At 36.6% G+C, this 21,585-nt stretch overlaps 2 protein-coding genes across 2 annotated transcripts in view; one reads left to right on the top strand and one right to left on the bottom strand.

The window, feature by feature from the left end:
- LOC117988729 (succinate dehydrogenase [ubiquinone] cytochrome b small subunit, mitochondrial-like) overlaps nt 1–21,585 on the bottom strand; it is a 126,192-nt gene that overhangs the window by 102,816 nt on the left and 1,791 nt on the right. The window lies entirely within an intron of this gene.
- Nucleotides 9,632–11,740, top strand: LOC117987639 (uncharacterized). Its single transcript, XM_034974676.2, has one exon. It carries the CDS (start codon nt 9,821–9,823, stop codon nt 11,534–11,536), a length of 1,716 nt encoding a protein of 571 aa, XP_034830567.2. The 5' UTR covers nt 9,632–9,820; the 3' UTR covers nt 11,537–11,740.

The raw sequence follows: 21,585 nt of genomic DNA, 5'->3' as shown, positions 1-21,585 counted from the left end.
GATTTCGAGTATCCATTTAATAATATAACGTCAACTAAAATAAAACTTAATAAACTTGAATTAGCCTATAATATTATGTACAGTTAGGTAGGTCCAATTTCGATAAAGAGGTCAGCCACCGAATCCAACTCGGTTGGGCAGCGTTCAGCAAGCTTCAAGATGTCTTTTTGTTCAAAATTCCTCAGTGCTTGAAGACCAAAGTCAGCTCAGAGTCACTCAGCGGGCGATGGAGAGGCTTCTCTACGTGATTGTCATCGAGATGTGCAAATTACATGAAAACTCATAATAAGGATACAGAACTCTTCGCACGGTTCTTCGAGTGCTTATTCGAAAGTATCATCCCTTTTTCGCTTTAAGATTCAGAACATAACACCAAATAGGTATTCTTACATAAAGTGACAGAATATTTTTGTTATTAACGGGTTAGCTGGGCATCAACTAAGTAATGTTTTGCAAAATTGTAACTGCTTCTTATTTAGTGAACTAGACATTGAATAGTTTATTATTACTACTTACTATTATATATTATACTATTATATATTCTCTACTAAATTACTAGAGTATCAGGATGATGTGTGCGTGGGTTTAGGTTTATTAAAAACGCCGTGGGGATGGGAGCTCTTTGATTTTCGAATATAAAAAATAGCCAATATCCGTTTCCAGGATGCAAGGTTTTTTCAAATCATGTGGAAACTGTTTGGTTTTTCAGAATTAACAGTAGCCTATGTACCTATGTATGCTATCTCTGTACCAAACATAAAGTTTGGTTAAACTAGTAAGTGAAAAGTTACCAAACAGACAGACAGGCACATTTTGCATTCATTGGTATATTCTTATAATATGAATTAATTTTATCAGCAACCAACCGCCGCGCCGCGCCGACATGTGCAACGCATGGAAGACACAAGAACCCAGAAAAAGAGAAGGTTATGAGGGTTTCGGAGGTTTGAAGCTGAAAGGAAGCTGCATATGACCATTCTTGTTAGAGAAGTTGGCTTGACCAAGTTAAGGCCTATCTAGTTGTAGCGCTTTAATGATAATGATGACCTTCGTAAAATTTAGTCATATTTCTAATAATAGCCAGGCCACGTAACATACGTGGCACATAATTTTTAATAGGTACATAATATTTATTATGTCGTTCTAAGATCCATAAGCATATTTCGCTGACGGAGTACACGCAGATATTAAATTGCATTTCAGATAAAGCTTTTAAAAATTTTATTCTGCAACATCCAGCATTTGAAATCCATTCTGTAAAATGGATTTAAAAACGTTTAAAAAAAATACGCGTTGAATTGAGAACCTCCGCCTTTTCTAAGCTTGTTTAAAAAGCCCATTTACCTATTGCTTATTTATTGTTATCCACTGTAAGACGATATAATGTCTCGTCATAATATGCACGCCATTCTTCATGTTCTTGGTTAATTATTTGCATGAATTTGCTGCCTTCCACTGCCTTCCCGACATCTATAACATGTACCTACACGATAGTCATACTTACATAATTTACATAATATTAATAAGTACATAATTGTATGATATTATTATCTCTATATATAAACATGAATCGCTGAATGTGTTGCTGATCGCAAATCTCGAGAACAGCTGAACCGATTTCGCTAATTCTTATTTCATTCTTTTTTCATAATAGGTATTACTTGAAATACGGGGGTGGATCTTACGGAGTGAAAAATTTATAACAAAACCTGAAAAGAATCGACTGTTAGGCGGTACAAAGTTCGCCGGGGTAGCTAGTGATAATATAATAATAACCTTAGAATAACAACTCTATTACGTAGGTACCTACTAATGTTCTACAAAAATCGAAATGTTTTATTTTTTAAACATCTGTCTACTGTCTTCCTATGTGTAGGTATAACATAAAGAATAAAGAATATATTTTTATTCAAGTACGTAAGTAAACTTTATAAGTGCTTTTAAATCGTCTTAATAATTTACCACTGTTTCGGGGTGAATATTCTAATCAAAAATTATTTATTATTAGAGAGTTTAAACTTAGATTCTTTTTTTTGTTTTGTAGAACATACTTCCGAGGTGGTTCCATTTCACTTTGGTAATCTAAATATATAAAAGGAAGGAGAAGAGGAAAAGGTGACTGACTGACTGACTGATCTATCAACGCACAGCTCAAACTGCTGAACGGATCGGGTTGAAATTTGGCATGCAGATAGCTATTATGACGTAGGCATCCGCTAAAGGGTTTTGAAAATTCAACCCCTAAGAGGGGGAAATAGGGGTCTGAAATTTGTGTAGTCCACGCGGACGAAGTCGCGAGCATAAGCTAGTGATCTGATAAATATCTTCGGAGATGGAGAATGGAACTCCTCAATAGATAAGAATAAATTACTCGCGATCAGTGTAACAGCTTAGTAAACAGTAAAGTTTTTAACTTTGAGTAGGTAAGTTTTATTTTGTGTTTTTTGTAGCCTGTCATTTGTGTTTTGTGGTGCAACAAAGTATATACACATACAACAAAGCATGTACAAACATACATGTTTGAAAAAAAGTAAATATCGGTTTTTAAGAGCAATGTTGAAAGTTGCGAAGTCGCAAGAGGCGACGAAGACTCAGTACTTACTCCAGTAAGAGGTAAGTTTTAATAATGTAGGGCGGTTGGCTGTCGTTCCCTTCCATTCATCTCTCCCCCTTTTGGAGCGCAATTAAAACGAAGTCTGCTTGTTCTTGCACATAAAACTTCCAAAGATAATATAATTAAATTAGGACAGTTATATCGTTAGGGCCAGCGCATACAGTCATATGGATTGGAATGGAGCCATCTTTTTAATAACATCTCAAACGCTGCTTTATGTGCTTTCATCATCATGATCGCCCATCGCCGGCTCACTGCAGAGCACGGGTCTCCTCTCAGAGAGAGAAGGAAGGTTTGGCCATAGTCTACCACGTTGATCATGTGTGGATTTGTAGACTTCACACACCTTTGAGAACATTATGGAGAAGTCCCTGAGAGTTCTTCTTGCAGGTTTCCTCACGATGTTTTCTTTCACCGTTAAAGCAAGTTATATTTAACTATACCTACTTAAAACGCACATAAATCCGAAAAGTGCGTTATGTACGTTAACGTGACTAAATTAAATTGGTACCTATACGAGATTCAAAGGATACAAGGCACGCACTGCAGGTTGTATGCTAAAGTAAATAAAAGTTAGTTTGAGTAGTTATCAAAATTACTCAAGAAAGAGATAAAAAGTCCCAGCGCACACCATCAGAGCAGAGCTGGTAGGGTTGCAGGTGAACCTTGAAAAAAACAAATTTTACTAATCGATCAATCATCGATGCAGCAGCATTCGTCGCTTCTGATGCTTTTGACTAATACCAGACAGTTTCCTTGGAATGTTTATTTCCAATGCGTATATCTATACGCAACCTAAGCGTAAGCTGGCGTAAGCGACTTACCGTAAGACACGTTTTAGACGCTGAGTCTTAGAGCTTAAAAGTTAGGTTTTAAGTACTTCCAATTGATATATTGTATTGTGTTTAATATGTGTTAGATCAACAAATTAAAACAATTTCACTCCTTCTACTAGACTAGAATACTATTAAAATAGAGTAGGTACACCCGCGGTTCTTTGCTGCGCACAAAGGCACCAAGGAATTCCTAAGAAACATCTAAGCGAAGATTGTGACGAAAATTTGTTTTTTCTACCCGTATATTGTTCGGGGATTCGAAACAGAAGTGTTCATACTACGTTCTCGTACGTGAAAAGCGAGCGTCTGAATAACTCGCGTGAAGTTGACGCTTTTCAGGATGCGCTGATGTTCCGTTACGCGTGATTAATGCTCTCGTGTTCCCCCAACATTGTGTTTTTGTGATGCAAATGAATCGAGCCGTCCGAACAGGGAAAATTGAGCGGGAAGTACCGCAGTTTCAATACTCGCACACTCTGTGAGCACATTGCACTACAACTAAGTATGTAGCCAACTCAATGGACAGCACCTATCATAATTATAGTAATTTTGGCTCTTAGAATGGTTTGGCTATTAAATTACTTGTTTAAATAACGTAAATAATATTAATTTATCACCATCAATCATTATTTATCTCCACACTCACAAAAATGGTTAGTTAATAAATGTATAGAAATGCTTGGCAGTTTTATTATGAGTAGGTAAGTATAGTTAGATTTAAAGTTTTTTCTTATATTTTTTAGGGTTCCGTACCTCAAAAAGCAAAAAGAAACCCTTAGTCTGTACCTACCTACCTGAAAAGGCAAAAAAGTTAAGAATTTCAAATTAATTAAGTATTTCAAAGTAAGATTACTATACCAAGTAGAGTATCATAAATTATGAAAGCGCTTTACTTAATACTTGTTCATTCCAAAACAGATTTTTATTAGTTTTTGATTTATCGTGCAAAATGTCTAAAAAGTACGACTGTAGTACGAAACCTTCGCTGCGCGAGTCTGACTCGCACTTGGCCGGTTTTTTATAACTAGCTTAACTAACTTAGTTATGCTGTTTTTACATTTTTAAATTAGGTAATTCAAAAGCTAGTGTTAACCTAGTTTTTCTTGTGCCTTCGATATTATTCCAAAGTAGTGGAAAAATATCTTAACCCTTGTTTACCTAAGTAATTATGTACCAATAGACATCTTAGCTTGACAATTTAGGTATAAATCATGCTTATCCCAAAGTACAGTCACTGAACATATTTTGTGGAGAGCAAAGAATTTGCAGGAGAGTATTTGAACCATGTAATGAGTGTATGTAACCATGAACCATCTAGTTCAAAAGTTAATTAGAGTAGATACTTCCTACAGTTAGCGCGAAATATTTTAGTAGGTCTAATGCGTATGTACTTACGTATAATATTTGAGTATTAAAATATAATATTTCGCGCTAACTTTAAAACAAAAATTCCTTATCTGCCTAAGGATGTTCCTACTAAAAACCTTTCTTAACTAATTAAGAAGTTCAGGCAACATCCTTCATTGGCATACTTGAGTCTTGTAATACGCAGTTTATCTGGGTACGAAAACTTTCTGATGTTATAATTCACAGGCTCTCCCACGGAACAGGGCTCTCCCCTGTCGGAGGATGGGGGTGAATTTATTATGAAGAAAGCATTTATTTGTCACAAGTAGGCACCTACTCTAGACGTATCGCCTTTTAAATACCTTTTACAGTTCGTTTTTTTAGGGTTCCGTACCTCGAAAGAAAAAACGGAACCCTTATAGGATCACTTTGTTGTCTGTCTGTCTGTCGGTCTGTCAAGAAACCTGCAGGGTACTTCCCGTTGACCTAGAATCATGAAATTTGGTAGGTAGGTAGGTCTTATAGCAGACATTAGGGGAAAATCTGAAAACCGTGAATTTGTGGTCACATCACACTAAAAATATTAAACTCATGAATTAATAATAAGTCTTTCAATATTTGAAATAAGGTAACTATTATATCAAGTGGGGTATCATATGAAAGGACTTCACCTGTGCATTCTAAAACAGATTTTTATTTATTTTAATACATCATAGTTTTTAAATTATCCTGCAAAATGTCGAAAAAATACGACTGTAGTACGGAACCCTCATTGCGCGAGCCTGACTCGCACTTGGCCAGTTTTTTTATGTATAACATGCAATAAAATATGATATCGTTTATAATACATTCGTACCTATTAGTAAAAATTTTAATTAAAAAAATTCGATGGTTAAATTACTTGTACTATTGTAAGCCGCATTAATTGAAAATGCCTTTAGAATAATAAATACGATTTCAAATACTTACAATACAAATATGTAAGGTAGGTACCTACTTAATACAAAAGAAACACGCGTGTAGTGTAAACCTTAAATACTCTAGAATACAAATGCATATCCACAAATGCTTTATTTTTTATTTTTCATCACATTACAGCAGCCGCTTTAGATGTTTTATTACAACTTTTTCAGAATGCGGTTTTAACGTCATGCCACTGTTTTGTTTCGTTTCATGAATTCTTAAAACGTAAACGCCCGCCTGCTTTACAAAGACGTTTTTACTCGTAAAATGTACCTACATGGTACCTACCTACCTAATGTATTTTGAAGTAATGAAGTTATAGTGGAATAAAGAAACTCACAAACATGTATTCACTCACATACATAATTTTTTTATTTTTTGGTCTGTCGTGTAATAACTAAAATGTGAGGGCCTAATAGTACTATCTGCCTACATCTGTACTAATCCATACTAATACTAATATTATAAAATGCGAAAGTGTGTCTGTCTGTCAGTCTGTCTGCTCAGCTCAAGTTTTCAACCAATTTAGATGAAATTTGGTACAGAGTTAGCTTACATCCCGTGGAAGGACATAGGCATACATAAGGATATACTTTTAATCCCGGAAAATTATAGAGGTCCCGCGGAAATTTTTAAAAAACCTAAATCTACGCGGACGAAATCGCGGGCACCATCTAGTCTAGTAATATATAAAGAGGTAAAGTTTGTAATTTTGTTTGTAGGAAGTAATAATCACTGGAACTACTGAACCGATTTTGAAAATTCTTTTACCCGTAGAAAGCGACATTATTCCTGAGTGACATACCTGGACTATATTTCAAAAAGTTAAGAGATCCCTACGAAAATTGTAATAAGCTACCTGTGCGAAGCCGGGGCGGGTCGCTAGTTATTTATAATTTTCTAGGACGTGTACTTTCAATGTTGAACATACCGTCGCGTCATAGCGTTGGCATAATCTGAAGAAAAAAAAACTGTATTGTATTAAGAAGACGAATAGCTGATATAATTTTTCGCAAACATAATATGGCATTCTGAGGAAACATATAGGGTGCGGGGAGAAGGCTGTTTAGTTAATGGAGCACAATGGGAAAGAAAACTCAATCAAGCGCACGCGACGCCGGATCTCTGCGCTTAACTACGGGAGATATATTGCGGAGGTTGCCATTAGCAGGAAAAAAAGGTCAAGTCCGAATCGGACTCGCGCATGAAGGGTTCCGTACCGTTGTAAAAGATATTTTAACACTTTCATGTGCAACACTGCAAGTTAATGACGGACAGTGCCATCTATAACTATTATGTGATTTAGTAAACTGACTATGTTCTTGAACAATGAACACATTTTAGTTTTTTTTGTGTGATGTTTTACCACAAATTCACGGTTTTCGGATTTTTTCCTTTACTTGTGCTTTAGGACCTACCTACGCGCCAAATTTCATGATTCTAGATGTTGACCTAGGCCCTATAGGTTTTCTTGACAGACACGACAGACAAACAACAAAGTGAAGTGATCATGTAAGGGTTCGTTTTTTCCTTGTGAGGTGTGGAACCCTAAAACCACATTGCCACCCGAGCACCCTGAGTCCCGACGTTCTTTCGAATGACCTTTGCGTAACTTTTCATATAGGCACGAGCTTAATTTCCCGACTGATTAGTTCGGCAACCCGCGTTTTTGTTAATAAGCTTATTACTGGTGGGTAAGTAGGTACGTAGACACTTGTTACTTACGCAAACTCTTTATATATTTTTTTGGTACTAGCTTATGCTCGCGACTTCGCCCGCGTGGACTACAGAAATTTCAAACCCCTATTTCACCCCCTTAGGGGTTGATTTTTCAGAAATCCTTTCTTAGCGGATAGCTACGTCATAATAGCTATCTGCATGCCAAATTTCAGCCCGATCCAACCAGTAGTTTGAGCTGTGCATTGCTAGATCAGTCAGTCAGTCACCTTTTCTTTATCTATATTAAGAAGATGTACTAGATGGTGCCCGCGACTTCATCCGCGTGGACTTAGGTTTTTAAAAATCCCGTGGAAATTCTTTAATTTTCCAGCATTAAAAGTACCTAGCTTATGTCTTTCCCCGGGATGCAAGCTATCCCAGTACCAAATTTCGTCAAAATCGGTTGAAAAGATGAGCCAGCCGTGAAAGGCTAGCAGACAGACAGACAGACACACTTTCGCATTTATAACATTAGTATGGATTTCTGGTGGATGAAAAACTTTGATTTTGTATATAGGTACATATACTTAACTTAAATAATAACATATGTAGGAATTTGCCTGCCTTCATGAAGATGATGATGATGATTGAATTAACCGGAAATACTTATGTCAACCACTCAGCGCCGGCAGAGTGGCATATTTAGCTTCAGAGATTTGCCTTCTATCCTCTGAACCCAACAAAATCCATAATATCAGTGATGGTTACCGTTGTGACCCACCGGACCAGCAGGATTTGAAAGTATCGGTTTAGTCGTTCCTTTTTCAAACCGACTTAGTAGGCCAGTTTTTAAATCACCACGATTTAGGAATGCAATTCCTTACAGCATCAGGGTTGAAGAGTTGGGTCCTCGAGTTCAACGATAGGAGGACTTGGTAGGTACCTCCAATATCAATTTATAACCGACAGTTTTTAAATCCCATCAGTTTAGATGGTCAAGTCCTGTGCAGCATCAGGATTGAGGAGTTGGAATCCAATTTTTTTATGGAACAATGTTACAAAGTTTCTCTATAAATTAAAACTACGCAAATCGGTTCAGTAATCTCGGAGATTTTGGTGTACATAGGTAGAAAAACACAACTCCTTTTTTGAAAGTCGGTTAAAAAAGTAGCCTATGTTACTCCCTGGTTGATCCTCTACTTGTCTGTGAAAGTCCCGTCAAAATAGGTTCAGCTGTTCCAAAGATTAGCCCGTGCAAACAGACAGACAGACAAAAATTAAAAAACCCTTAAAACGTGTGATTTAGTTATGGTATCTACAGTTCAAATAACCATATGAGCTTAAAATGTGGTAGTTATTTCGAAATTACAGACAGACACTTCAATTTTATTTATTAGTAGGTAGGCATAGATTAGAAGAAAAAGTTGACTGACTGACTGACTGACCTATCAACGCACGGCTCAAACTACTGGACTGATTGGGCTGAAACATACAGATAGTAGTAGTTATATATTATGTATAATTTTGACGCACACATACGCTATAAGAAAGGATTTTTGAAAATTCAACCCCGTCCACGGACGAAGTAGCGGGCATAAGCTAGTTCAATAATGTAAGAATAGAATAGAATAGAATGTTTTTTTATTCATGTAAACTTTTTAAAAGTGCTTATGAATAGTCAGGTAGTTTTAATTTACTTCAGGTAGTAATAATAATGTACGAATTATATTCAAACTAGCGGCCCGCCCCGGCTTCGCACGGGAGAGAAACTGTTCCGCTATAATACTTACGTTGTACGTGTAACTTTTACTATCCACAGTATAATATTGATGCCTTTAGAGCCGTGGTAATTAAGACGTCCACCTGCTATTCGGGAGGTCGGAGCTTCAATCCCTGCAGGCACGCAACTTTAACTTTTCGTAGTTAGGTATATATGTATGTTTTGAGCAATGGGGAAGTTTCAGGGACAAGCTTCAATAAAATTTTCATAGATGTCTCTTGAATACTAACTTGAATATTTCACATAGGTCGCCACAGTCATTATTCTGAGGTCGCCACGAAAACGAAAGAGGAAAAGTCGATGCCTTTGTTTGAGTTTTAAACATAGTTATTTTCTTTAGGCCTTAAAGGACTGTTATCCAGGGCCGTAAAATAAATTAAAAAAAAAAATTTTTCTTCAGCAGATGTTTCAGCTGTCACAGAGCTTAAAAAGTCAGCTGTCACCTCGCAAGTCGTGGTTCAATAAATTTTTTGAATTTTAAAATAAAAAAGTTAAAACATTAGTGTTTGATACCTAATTATTTACTTATTACCGTTTGTCACCGTATTAGAGATTAGCGCAACAAGATTAGTTGGTACAATATTCTAAACAAGCCATCAAAGTATCTACCTACACCACACGATGAATTTAATGAATTTGCCGGATGAAATTCTCATGATAATCCTTAACCATTTGGACGTGAGATCATTATACAATTTGTACACAGCTTGTGATCGTATACGGAACATTATTCGTACGTATAACATAATAAAGACTTGCAACTTATCACTTAGTGTTATGGCAAAAGCAAGGACTCTGAAACTATCATTTTTCCAAGATATATCAAGAAATCTAAAAGAGTTAAATGTGTGTGGAGTGAGTGATCTTTATAAGACCGGACTTTTACGTGCTGTTAAGAGACTGCAATGTTTGAACAAATTAGATGTTACATATACCAATATCACTATTTCTGATTTGATTGAACTATACAAAGTGTGTCCAACAATAACAGATATAAGCATAAATTTTTCGTTTGACACTTCCTTTAACAGAGCAAGTAACAATGTACCCGGCATACAGGAAGCAACATTGTACCCATATCAAGAAATGTTCAAAAACTTTTTGAATGTCCATTTTGTTGGTAATTTCAGTAATATGTTGTATAGTCAACTACCATGTATAATATTAAAAAAAGCTAAACTAAAAAACTTGCAATACACAATTATTGAATCTCTTGAAGGGTATTTATATAATTTATTGCAATCCAGAGATATTTTTCATTTTGATAATTTTACAATACATTTTTCATATATAAGACACTTGGGATGCTCTTTGAATCAATTAGAACCGTTTCATATGTTGGATTTTACAAGCTATGAAACCTTAATTTTAACTGTTAGAAGAAAACGTTGCTATGCAACATCAATATTTCAGATTTTTTTTAGCAAATATTGCAACTCGCACCTACATGAAAACATAGAGCTTCACATAATTAACAGTTTCAATGTTGACTTGGAAGATAATTTAAGTGTAATGTTATGGAATAAAGCTGTTACAAAGTTTGACCATAAGTTTTTTTCTGATTTGTGGTGTAAATTGAAACCCTTGTATTCTTGTGTCTTTGATCCTTCATCAAATACTCCAGTAGCTTCTGATTATGATTTGTACTTCACAATTCCTTGTGAAATTGAACACAAAATTGAAAGTCAAGTGGGTTTTAAAAAAAAAAGACTTGTTGCTCCAAATTGTGTGCTAAATTACGACTCTGCATTCAAAGAAAAAACTCAAATACAATTGGCACTCTCATTTGATAGTAATATCAAAAGTGCAGTTACTTTGTCTCCAAGTTGTAACTATTTAAAAAAAATAACTTATTTAAGCCTAAGTGGCCAGGTACGCTATAGTTTAGACTTTTTTAATGTCTTATTTAGATGCTGTAACAATCTTATAACACTAGTAGTCAAAAGTAATTCTTTTAGTAAGTGGTCTGCTGCAGTAGCCCGATCACTACCATTAAGTCAGTCTATAAAAAATATTTATCTGCAAGATAAAAACATTGATTTTCCAACACTATATTCATCTATGAGTCAATGTAAAACATTAGAAAATGTTCACATATTAGATACAATTTATACTACAAATTTTACTGATGCATCTGTCGTATTTGAAAAATGTGTGAAATTATACTGTTTTTATTTGCATGTTAATTCATCACTTAGTGCTAAAAGAAAATTTTTGCAAATATTTAATAAAGCAAGCCGAAATCAAACAATTAATGTAAAGATACTTTTGGGCTATCATGGTCCTATTATATTATTTGCTCCCTATACTGATGTGTTTCTTTTGGATGTATGGTGATACTAAGTACATCCAAGTTCAATATGGCAACTAGGATAGCAAACAATTTTTTTTTTTTAAATGGAATGATTTATATATGTTTTAAAAGGTCTTTACCAATAAACAATTACAATAATTGTGTAAACAATTACAACCAATGTGTTTTAATGGGGCTATTGATTTTACACTACATTGTTGACTATGGATATAGTGCTAAATGTATAAATGTATGTAGGTATACAGATTACAGAGTGTATACAAATATAAATTATCCATTCATAATGTGTGTTTAATCAATGATAATATACTTACATAATATTAGGTAAGTACCTACTTGTTTCTATCTCTATGATTGTAAACTAAATTATGTCAGTGATTTCCTCTGCATTAGGGTGCCTGTCCACTAAAGCGGAGCGGAGCGCAGATGTGTATAGTTGACCAATCATAGTTTTGTCAGATGATGGAATACAATTATAATTATAACATTATTTACCGACAATCTGATTGGTTTGCTCAACACATCAACGCTTCGCTCGGCTTCAGTGGACAGACACCCTTGATTTAGGTTTTTAGTTCCATACCTCGAAAGAGAAAAAAGGAACCCTTATTATAGGATCACTTCAATCTATCTATTCGTCTGATTAGTCGTTATCTATCTGTCCGTCTGTATGTCAGCGTGGCGGGCTGTATCTTGTGAACCTGAAATAGATACCTTTTCATTTAACAACAAATATAGTGAAAATTTCAAAATGGCCGCCGTCAAAATTAAAAGTGTTGTACAATGGTACGGAACCCTTAGTGTGTGAGTTCGACTCGCACTTGGCCGATTTTATTAAAATATTAATAACTGGGTACTGGCAAATGGACTAAACGAAACTGTTCTTCGCTTTACTATGGAACTCTAAAAATTTAAATCTGGTTTCTTTGTTTGCTTCGTAAGATTTCGTAAAGCGCCATCTATTGACACTATAGTAAACTAGATCATTAAGACAAAAAGGGTCATTGCATTCTTCAGGTGTGCTTCCGGAGCTTAGAAATTATGAAATTATAAAATATATTTCATTCTGTAGATCATAGATGTCGCTAGTTAGTTGATTGGTTGAAATGTGGGTTGAATTATTTTTTGTGACGAATATCTATGGATGGAAGGACACAGACCACATGGGTCGGCAAAATTATAAGGGTTCCTTGTTTTCTAAAGAATCCCAAAAACCTATATATTTAGGTATTTATAAGAATGGGTAAGAACCACAGATGAGTGACTTTCTCTAATCCGTGGTAAGAACCTAAAAGGTCCTAGGAAGGTATTTCGAATCCCCCGAGTTTCTTGCTGGATCTTCTCAGTAGGAAAGACATTCCGAGCCTAGTAGCTATAATTATGCATTTGACGATTCAAAAACTTGTAAAAGGTTGTAGGCTATTTCATGGTTTCGCTAGATAGGTAACTGCCTAATATACCTACCTAAATATGACTTTTTTTTTAAGAAGAATATTAGCCAAATTGCTGACTAATATTCCCCTTTCCCTCCAATTAAGCGTAAAGCTTGTGCTAGGAGTAGGTACGACAATAGTGCAACAGGTGGGATTTGAACCGGCGACCTTTCGGTTTTCAGTCCGCTCCTATAACCATTGAGCTATCGAGACTATATATTGATTACGATCACTTTACTTAGTGCACTACTTATAACGATTAATTCAAAATCATCAGATCAATCGTGGTAGGTACTAAGTACTTAGGTACCTGTTATTTACCTACATTAGGTATAATTTGCAAAAGTTTATTTGAATAAAAGATCTTTCTATTCCTAAGGAAATCTATGGAAATTCCTTGCATCGATTTTGTACCTAGACCTGTTTCATAGGCTAGAATGGAATGAAGCCATCCTGACCTCTAGAACGTCTTGTAGGTATTGTTCTTGTTGATTAATATTTCTGATTGACCTAACCAAAACAATGAAACGACGCGACAATATCTACCTGCCGTGCTACAGGTAGGTACGAGTTGCAACAATGCATTATAGCCAATAGTAAGCGAGCGTCAACCAATCAGAGGTGATTGCGATCGTGACATTGTAGCTGTCATTCTACCGCAATCGAGCCGCTGAGATGATTGCGATCGATACATTGTAGCTGTCATTCTACCGCAATCAAGCCACTCGTCTTATGTGAAAGATGAGCCAGATTAGATTTGGAAATTCAAGTAGGTTTTAGTACGCGACAGGTTGAAATGGCAATCGGGGAGGAACGTCCCGCACAACCCCCGATCCGAGCGAGCGAGCTCGAGTGACGTGCTGGAATATATTATATACTTAGTTATTATCTTTAACGACCGGTGATAGAAGCCTTCTAAGAGAAATATTTTTATATTGAAGATGAGGATGCAGCTGTATCGTTATAAAAACATTGCATCTTGTTGCTACATGCTTAATGTACCATCCACCTTACTGCCGGGAACTTTTCACTGAATAGGTTGGTACTTTCTGGTATGCGCTTTTAAACTCAGTGAAAAGGAAAATTTAAAACTTCAGTTAGTAAGTACAATACCTAAGTTCCTACTTGCCATCGTACATCGCACCCCTTTAATCAAAAACGGTTTCAACTCTACACACACACTTTTGTCAGAAACTAAGAACATCTGATTTTTTTTTGATAATATACCGAAGCCATTCAAATTACTTAAATAATAATAATACATTTATTATGTAGGTATATTATATTTGAGATCCTCACAACATGCACTTTCATTTTAGACAGTAGTTAGGTAAGCAGGTATAGTTTGCAAAACTTCTTTTTCAAATTTTCTAATTTGCCCCCGAAAAGTGATCACCATTCAGTCCGTGTTGGTTCACTGTGTCCGGGATCGACACAAAGCTTTTTATTTTAACTGGCTGTACCTTTTATCTTTGAACTTGTTTTGGTATTAGTTAATACAATGGTATCCGTTAACGTTGGAATAGAAAATAAAATTAATATAAGTTCAAACAAAATACCAGTAGTATTAGTTGTTGGTACCTATTAGAACGAAATAACTCGAACCCCCGATCTCCTTAATAGGAGGCGAACGTCTTAACTCTTTACCACTAGGCTAACAGTGATCCGTTTGGGCTTAGTCAGTTTGTACCTAATATCTACCAAGTTTCACCATATTTCCCTTTTTTTAATAAAACTCGAGAGTTAAGGGAAGCACAGTCGAACAATGTACTGCTTGACCTCAGGAAACTGAGAACTTAACACAGAAATTAAACTCCGTTAAGTGTTACTCTTGACAAACTCGCCCGGCTTACGTTGCGGTGGTAAAAACGTGAAGGTGGGGACAAGATCGAGACGTTCCTGCAGGACGCCTCACGTCCTGATTTATTCAAAGTTATTTTGAGAACTAAATATCCTTACCTAACCTACCTACTTGCTTGGCTTTCTATTTGATGTCTTGAAATTTCACTGTCTAAACTTTCTGTCTGTCTACCAAGCGAAGCGTTCAAGAGGAACAGAATCTGATACCTCCCTCATCCGTGCCTTTAACCGCAGCGACACGTGTCAAACTGCAAACATAACCTAAATATGCACGGCTCGTCTTTCTCGATACAATAAGAGGCCGGATGCTGTCACGTCCTCATTGGCCAATGTGTCAGGTTGCAAGTTCAGCTAGTTTAATCTCATACTAAGGCCATTACGAACGTGCGAACGGGGTCATAAATTATAACGATCAAGGGTTGTGAGAATGCTGCAGAAAGCGTTATCGATAAAGGGATGGCGTTTGGACGCAGTTAGTTAGACGTAGGTAAAAAGTATGGGCGCTTTTTATAACCTTTTTTATTATTATTCAGATACAAGTTAGCCCATGACTGCAATCTCACCTGGTGGTAAGTGATGAATGATGATGCAGTCTAAGATGGAAGCGGGCTAACCTGGAAGGGGTATGGCAGTTTTATTAAACCCACACCTGTTATCGATTATCGAAAAATCCTTCTGTTACTGTTACACACCACACCAGAGAATCGGGTTCCAGTTCCATAAGGCTTGTAAGTACGAGCGAGAGGTACGATAAAAATAATTTATGACCCAGTTCGCACGTTCGTAATAGCCGTACTATAGTTCAATTTATTTCTAAGTTTGGCTTTACCTTTTTTACAGGAATACCCCAAAAATGAGTAAGTACTATAATGTTTTCAGGATACATATAATCTATTGCTTTCTATTTGATTCATTGAATTTCTTACCATTTTTGGTTCATGTTATTGCTATTTTACTCACTACTGTCGATCACGTAAAGCTTCATCATTATAAATAAAGCTTCATGATCAACCCATCGCCGGCTTCCTACCGAGCAGTGGTCTCCTCCCAGAATCAGGAGGGGTTGACTATCACGGTGCCCAATTGCGAATTGGCAGACTTCAAACACCTTTTAGAATATTATGGAGAACTCTCACTTCTCAGGCATGTTAGGTTTCACTGTTATAAAGCTTATTTGTTATAGATATTATTTAATTGCTTAAAAAGTTTGAGGCGCATGGCGCATGCCCGGAATCGAACAACCGATCTTATGAAAAGGAGACTGACATCTGAACTATTAGGCTATCACCGCTTTTTTGCAAAGCTAAGACTCACTCAATTGCCAATGCCCAGGCCAGACCCTGTTTGAAAGCAGTCTTGATAATAAATATTAAGGTACCTAATAAGCATCCATGTTTACGTATTTAAGCCTGTTTTGGCATCGGATCGAATCATGTACGCAGTATGTGTACAAAGAAGCATTACATTATTATCTACGTAATATATTAAGATTTTCCCATAATTTGTTGCCCTGCTGAGGCACAAAATAACGTTTGGATTAGGTACGTGACGTTACCAACGAACCGCGTAATGGCTTTTAACGTAACGTTGTAGGTAAGAACGTACGTACCTATACAACTCAGTCGTACAGGTATTCTACTAAGAACTACTTACTAGGTATTAACTAAAAATGATGTTGTAAACCCAACTATGTAGACACAGTACCTATGTACCTTTTATAATAAAATCCCGCAAACTATTTTGGACTTACCTTTGCACAAGTTTAAAAAATCAATTAAAAATATGCTCCTGAAAAAAGCATATTACACAATTGAAGATTATCTAAATGATAAAAGAGCGTGGATTTGACCTGCAGCTTGTTCCAGCAACGCACAAGACTGCAAATACTATTTTATACATGGCATAATTTTGTACCTATATCAAATATTTGAAAAGAGCAACCGCCGAGTTTCTTGCTGGTTCTTCTCGGTAGGGAAGGCATTCCGAACCAGTGGTAGATGCATCCGACTATTCGTAGGTACTTGTAAAAGTTTATTCGAATAAAAATATTTTTTATTTATTTATTTATTTATGTACCTACTCAGGACGGACGGACGGACGCACACCGCGCCGCACCGCACCACACCGTTAAGGCACCGCACCGCACTGCACCGTACTGCGCCAAACCGCAACGCACCGCACCGCAGATAATAATTGCGTTGTAAGTACATATTATAAAAGTAGTAGGACTTAGTTTTTAATTTTTCATCTCGATACAACCCACCCCATTTTTCTTAATACCAACTTGGGTTATCAAGATAAACGTAAGATTACATATCTCATATCAGATGACCTCTGAAAATCGACTGTATTGCATCCAACTGGAGAAATGTCTGAAACACGCCCGCAAAATTACACGTTTTGTGATCTTGACTGCGAGCCGACAATATGAGTAGCTACTTAATTACATTTCAAAATTACACCGTCCCATTATCCCAAAAGTTCATAATAATATACCTACCTATCAGGCTTACTAGTGAACTTTGCCGAATCATCTATTATGTACAATTGTACATATTATAGATACTAGATACTGATACCCATGACTTCGTCCGCGCGGATTAAGGTTATTTTTAATCCCGTGAGAACTCTGATTTATTCTCTCCAGAATCTAAGCTATCTCGAAATGAACCTTTTTTTTTAATCATTATAGGTATACGCTTGACCACAATCACACCTGATGGGAAGTGATGATGTGGCCTAAGATGGGACGCGTTTACCTAGAAGATGCCTATTCACTCTTGTTTTAAAGATACCCGGGTTGTAATTGGTTGTACCTAATAGATGATGCCCGCGACTTCGTCCAAGTAGATTTGTTTTTAACCGTTTCATTTTCAGGGACATAAAGTAGCCCATATGCATCCACGGAATGCTAGCTATCCACAGTAGCTATCTCTGTAGGTACTAAATCGTAGATGATGCTCACGACTTTGCCCACGTGAATTTATGATTTATAAGAATTTCGTGGGATCTCTGATTTCCCGGGACAAAAAGGTACCTATAGCCTATATATAGCCCTGGGATGTAAGCTATCTCTGTACAAAATTTCGTCAAAATCGGGTTTACGGGTAGGCTTTTCACGGCCCGTGAAAAGATAGCAGACACAGACACGCTTTCGCATTTTCTATTAATATTCAAATATTTAAATCTGAATTAATATCTATACCTATAGGCAACTATAGGTAAAGTAAGTAATTAGGAATCAAATGAGCTAACACGACATACGACACATTACAACTTATCCTTTGAACTATGACGAAGCAAGGAGTTTTAAGTTTCGCTCTTGAAGCCATAGTGTCCGTATTTGAACCCCTGCAGTATTGACTCAAGTGCAAGGCTTCTGTCTGCTATTTATTCGAGTCGGAAAGTTCTGTACACCTTTTGATGTCTTGAACGCACGTTCGTCTTGCATTGACATAGCTGCAGGAATACTGCTATGAAAAGATTTTCATTACCATCCGCGTTTTGATATGGAGCTTTTTGATAATATTTTAAGCTTTGGAGTTACCTACATACAAAGTTCAAATTGTTATTTCGAGCACGTTACTATCATCATCGTCATCAACCCATCGCTGGCTCACTACTGAGAACGGGTTTCCTCTCTAATTCTAAATATCTAAAACTAGTTTATTTATTTACTTATTATTGGATTTTAATGATTACGAACTAACTATAAGTTTTTCGAAGCACGAAAGTCTTTTAAGTCGGTCACCCATCCAGTTACAGACTTAGGTCAACAATCAACATTGCATGCTCTGCACAATGGTTTGTTAAGCACTCTCGCAATTTATCCCTTTGCCTGCGTCATTTAGGTACTATCATAGATAAGTCAACTTAGGTATCTGTGGGTAGGTACTATAAAGACCAAATTGTTATGTACTAAGTTTAGACTTTAGAAAACTAGCTACGTGAGTTAAGTACCTACCTTTTGACACCTTAACTAGTTCGTATTATCAAACATTACTCAATATTGGGTGAAAGTGTGCGTTCCAAACTCATTAACATTATGTGCTTACTTACCTACGACTACGAGTTAGTTCTCACCTTATTAGGCACAGGGTTGTCACTTTATCAAAATACTTGGTCAGATAAGTGAAGTGGTCAGCTGCAATACCAGATTAAGCTCAAGGCTATAATAATATTCAATCATTATTGTTAAGACGGTTTCTACTTAGCAGACCCTAGACTACGTCGGTAATTATTTGTTTGCATCATAACTCAGAACTTTTCACTTGGAAGCTTAATTTATTATGTTTAATTTTGCTATGGAATACGAATAGTAGGTTAAGCCACCCGTACCTACGAAGCTGGGACGAGTCAGTACTCAGTACTTATATTTTAATGTTCTTAAATTTCTTGCGAAATAATTAGGTAAGTAGTCAAAAGTCAAAAAGTCAAAACGTTTATTCAAAGTAGGTAAAAAAATACGCTTTTTGATAGCGCGCTTTTTGACGCGGTTTGCATTTGTAAGATGATTATATAGTGGTGATAATTTTTACGCGAACTTAAAACTAAAGCTACGAGGGTTCCAAACGCGCCCAGGTCTGAGAAGTATTAAATGTATTAAATAAATAAATAAACTTTTATATCAGGTACCTACATCTAACTTTTCAGAGTTATGTGCGTTTTAATTAATTAAATATCACTTGTTTTAGCGGTAAAAAAGCTGTGATAGCCTAGTCGGTAGGACGTCCGCCTTCTGATCGGAGTTCGATCCCGGGCACGCACCTATAACTTTTTGGAGCTATGTGCGTTTTTAATAATTAAATATCACTTGCTTTAACGATGAAGGAAAACATCGTGAGGAAATCTGCATGCCTAAAAGTTCTCCATAATGTTCTCAAAGGTGTGTGAAGTCTACCAATCCGCACATGGCCAACGTGGTAGACTTTGGCCAAAAAACCCTTCTCACTCTGAGAGGAGACCCGTGCTCTGTAGTGAGTCGGTGATGGGTTGATCATGATGATGATGATGATTTATTTCATGGTTCAGATTGTCCTCAAGGCAACCCTATTGGTACCTACCTACTAAAACAAAAAATCGAAATCCCTTACATCAGACCAGTTAAAACCGGTAATAACCAAAAGCGATCGAACATTTAACGAGTCATCGCGAACAAGTCTATTGCCTACAAAAATGTTCTAAAAGAAGAGAAAGAATAAATTAGACCAGTTACATAATTGAGACATCGGTCAATAACATCCTTAGGCCCACGTTTTGCTTGCATAATGGTTACCTCGACGATACATCACTTTCTCTTAGATATTGGCTACCATTTATTTAGGACGGCGTTCACGTGGTATTGTTTATGTATTCTCGTAGTAGAGGAGTTACCAACGTCTACCAATAAAGGTCACTCATAAACAATCCATTTCTCAATAATGATGATTTGCTTACGGGCACATTGTAGTTTGGAGGTTGCCAGTGATGACATATGGATCCCAGACATGGTCGCAAACTATGGGCTTCATATTAAAGCTCAGAGTCACTCAGCGTGCGATGGAAATACCTTGGAGATTATCTACGTGATCAAATCAGAAATGAAGAGATCAGTAGGAGAACCAGAGTAACCGACACATAGTTCAGTGGGTTGCGAAGCTTATGTAAGGGGCAATGGGCAGGGAACATAGTTCGAAAACCCGATAGACGTTGGAGTTCCGAGGTCCTAGAATGCCGACTAACCTCGCACCGCTAAGCGCAGCGTTAGAAGATCCCCACTAGGTGCCAGGTGGGCAGACGACATCAAATGAGCCTCTCAGGAAGCCGCTGGATTCTGGCGTTGCAAGACCGCGGCGTATGCTATGAGAGACCATTAAAACACCTATGTCCAGCAATGGACGTCGATGATAATGACATAGTAAGTAGGTCTAGGACCTAGGTAGATATGTAATCTACCTAATAACTGATGACTAACAATAAACAAGTGTCAGCACCTATCTAACGATGAAGTTTCATGTAGCATGTGGCCTACTTGTGACAGCAAAATATATCAGTCGATTGCGATTATTAAGCAACATTGACCCAAGTAGGTAACTGGAAGGATGACCTAATTTCATAATTTCTAGGTCTGAATTGGGAATTTCCTCCGTGCCTTGGAGAGCAAGTTAAACTGTCAGTCCCGGTTATTATCCCTAAAATAATGAATACAGAGTCAAGTTCAAGAGTTCGTTGCGTCATTCATCCTATTAATCAATTATCATGAGAAAGATTTTTTTTTCAGTTTCAAAATTGGTGGAGAGTAGTGTTCTTTATCAGTTCTCTTATCTTCTCTTATCACCACTGTCCCAGAGAGCAGCACACAGAACTTTAAATAGGGTAATAGAAATGGTAACTATCTGTATATTGACTATTGTAGTGTTCAAAGACGTCAACGCTTCCGCTTGTAGCACAGACTGGTAGTCTTCAATATGGGGACCTCGTGTCACCGTACGATTTTGCGCATCTCCATACAAAAATATACAAAAACTATTTGAAAGAACATAATAATATTATCTTCAGCAAAAAACCAATGTAAATTAAACTGAAACGCTATCCAAATAAGCCTATTAACGCGCAATGATGGGTCAATGACCACCGAAGCGCTCACTCCGGAACTCATGCTTCTTTACCGCTTCTATACTGATTCCAATTTCTGTGGGTTAGTAATATTGCCATTGACCTCAAAACAATTTTTTTTTAAATTTAAATTGTAATCTGGTATTCATAAAGTAATTAAGTACATGGAATACAATTTAAAATTT

Source organism: Maniola hyperantus, chromosome 2, assembly GCF_902806685.2.
Source record: "Maniola hyperantus chromosome 2, iAphHyp1.2, whole genome shotgun sequence".
NCBI lineage: Eukaryota > Metazoa > Arthropoda > Insecta > Lepidoptera > Nymphalidae > Maniola > Maniola hyperantus.
Note: the sequence above shows the minus strand (reverse complement) of the source record. Positions and strands in the feature narration are given on the sequence as shown.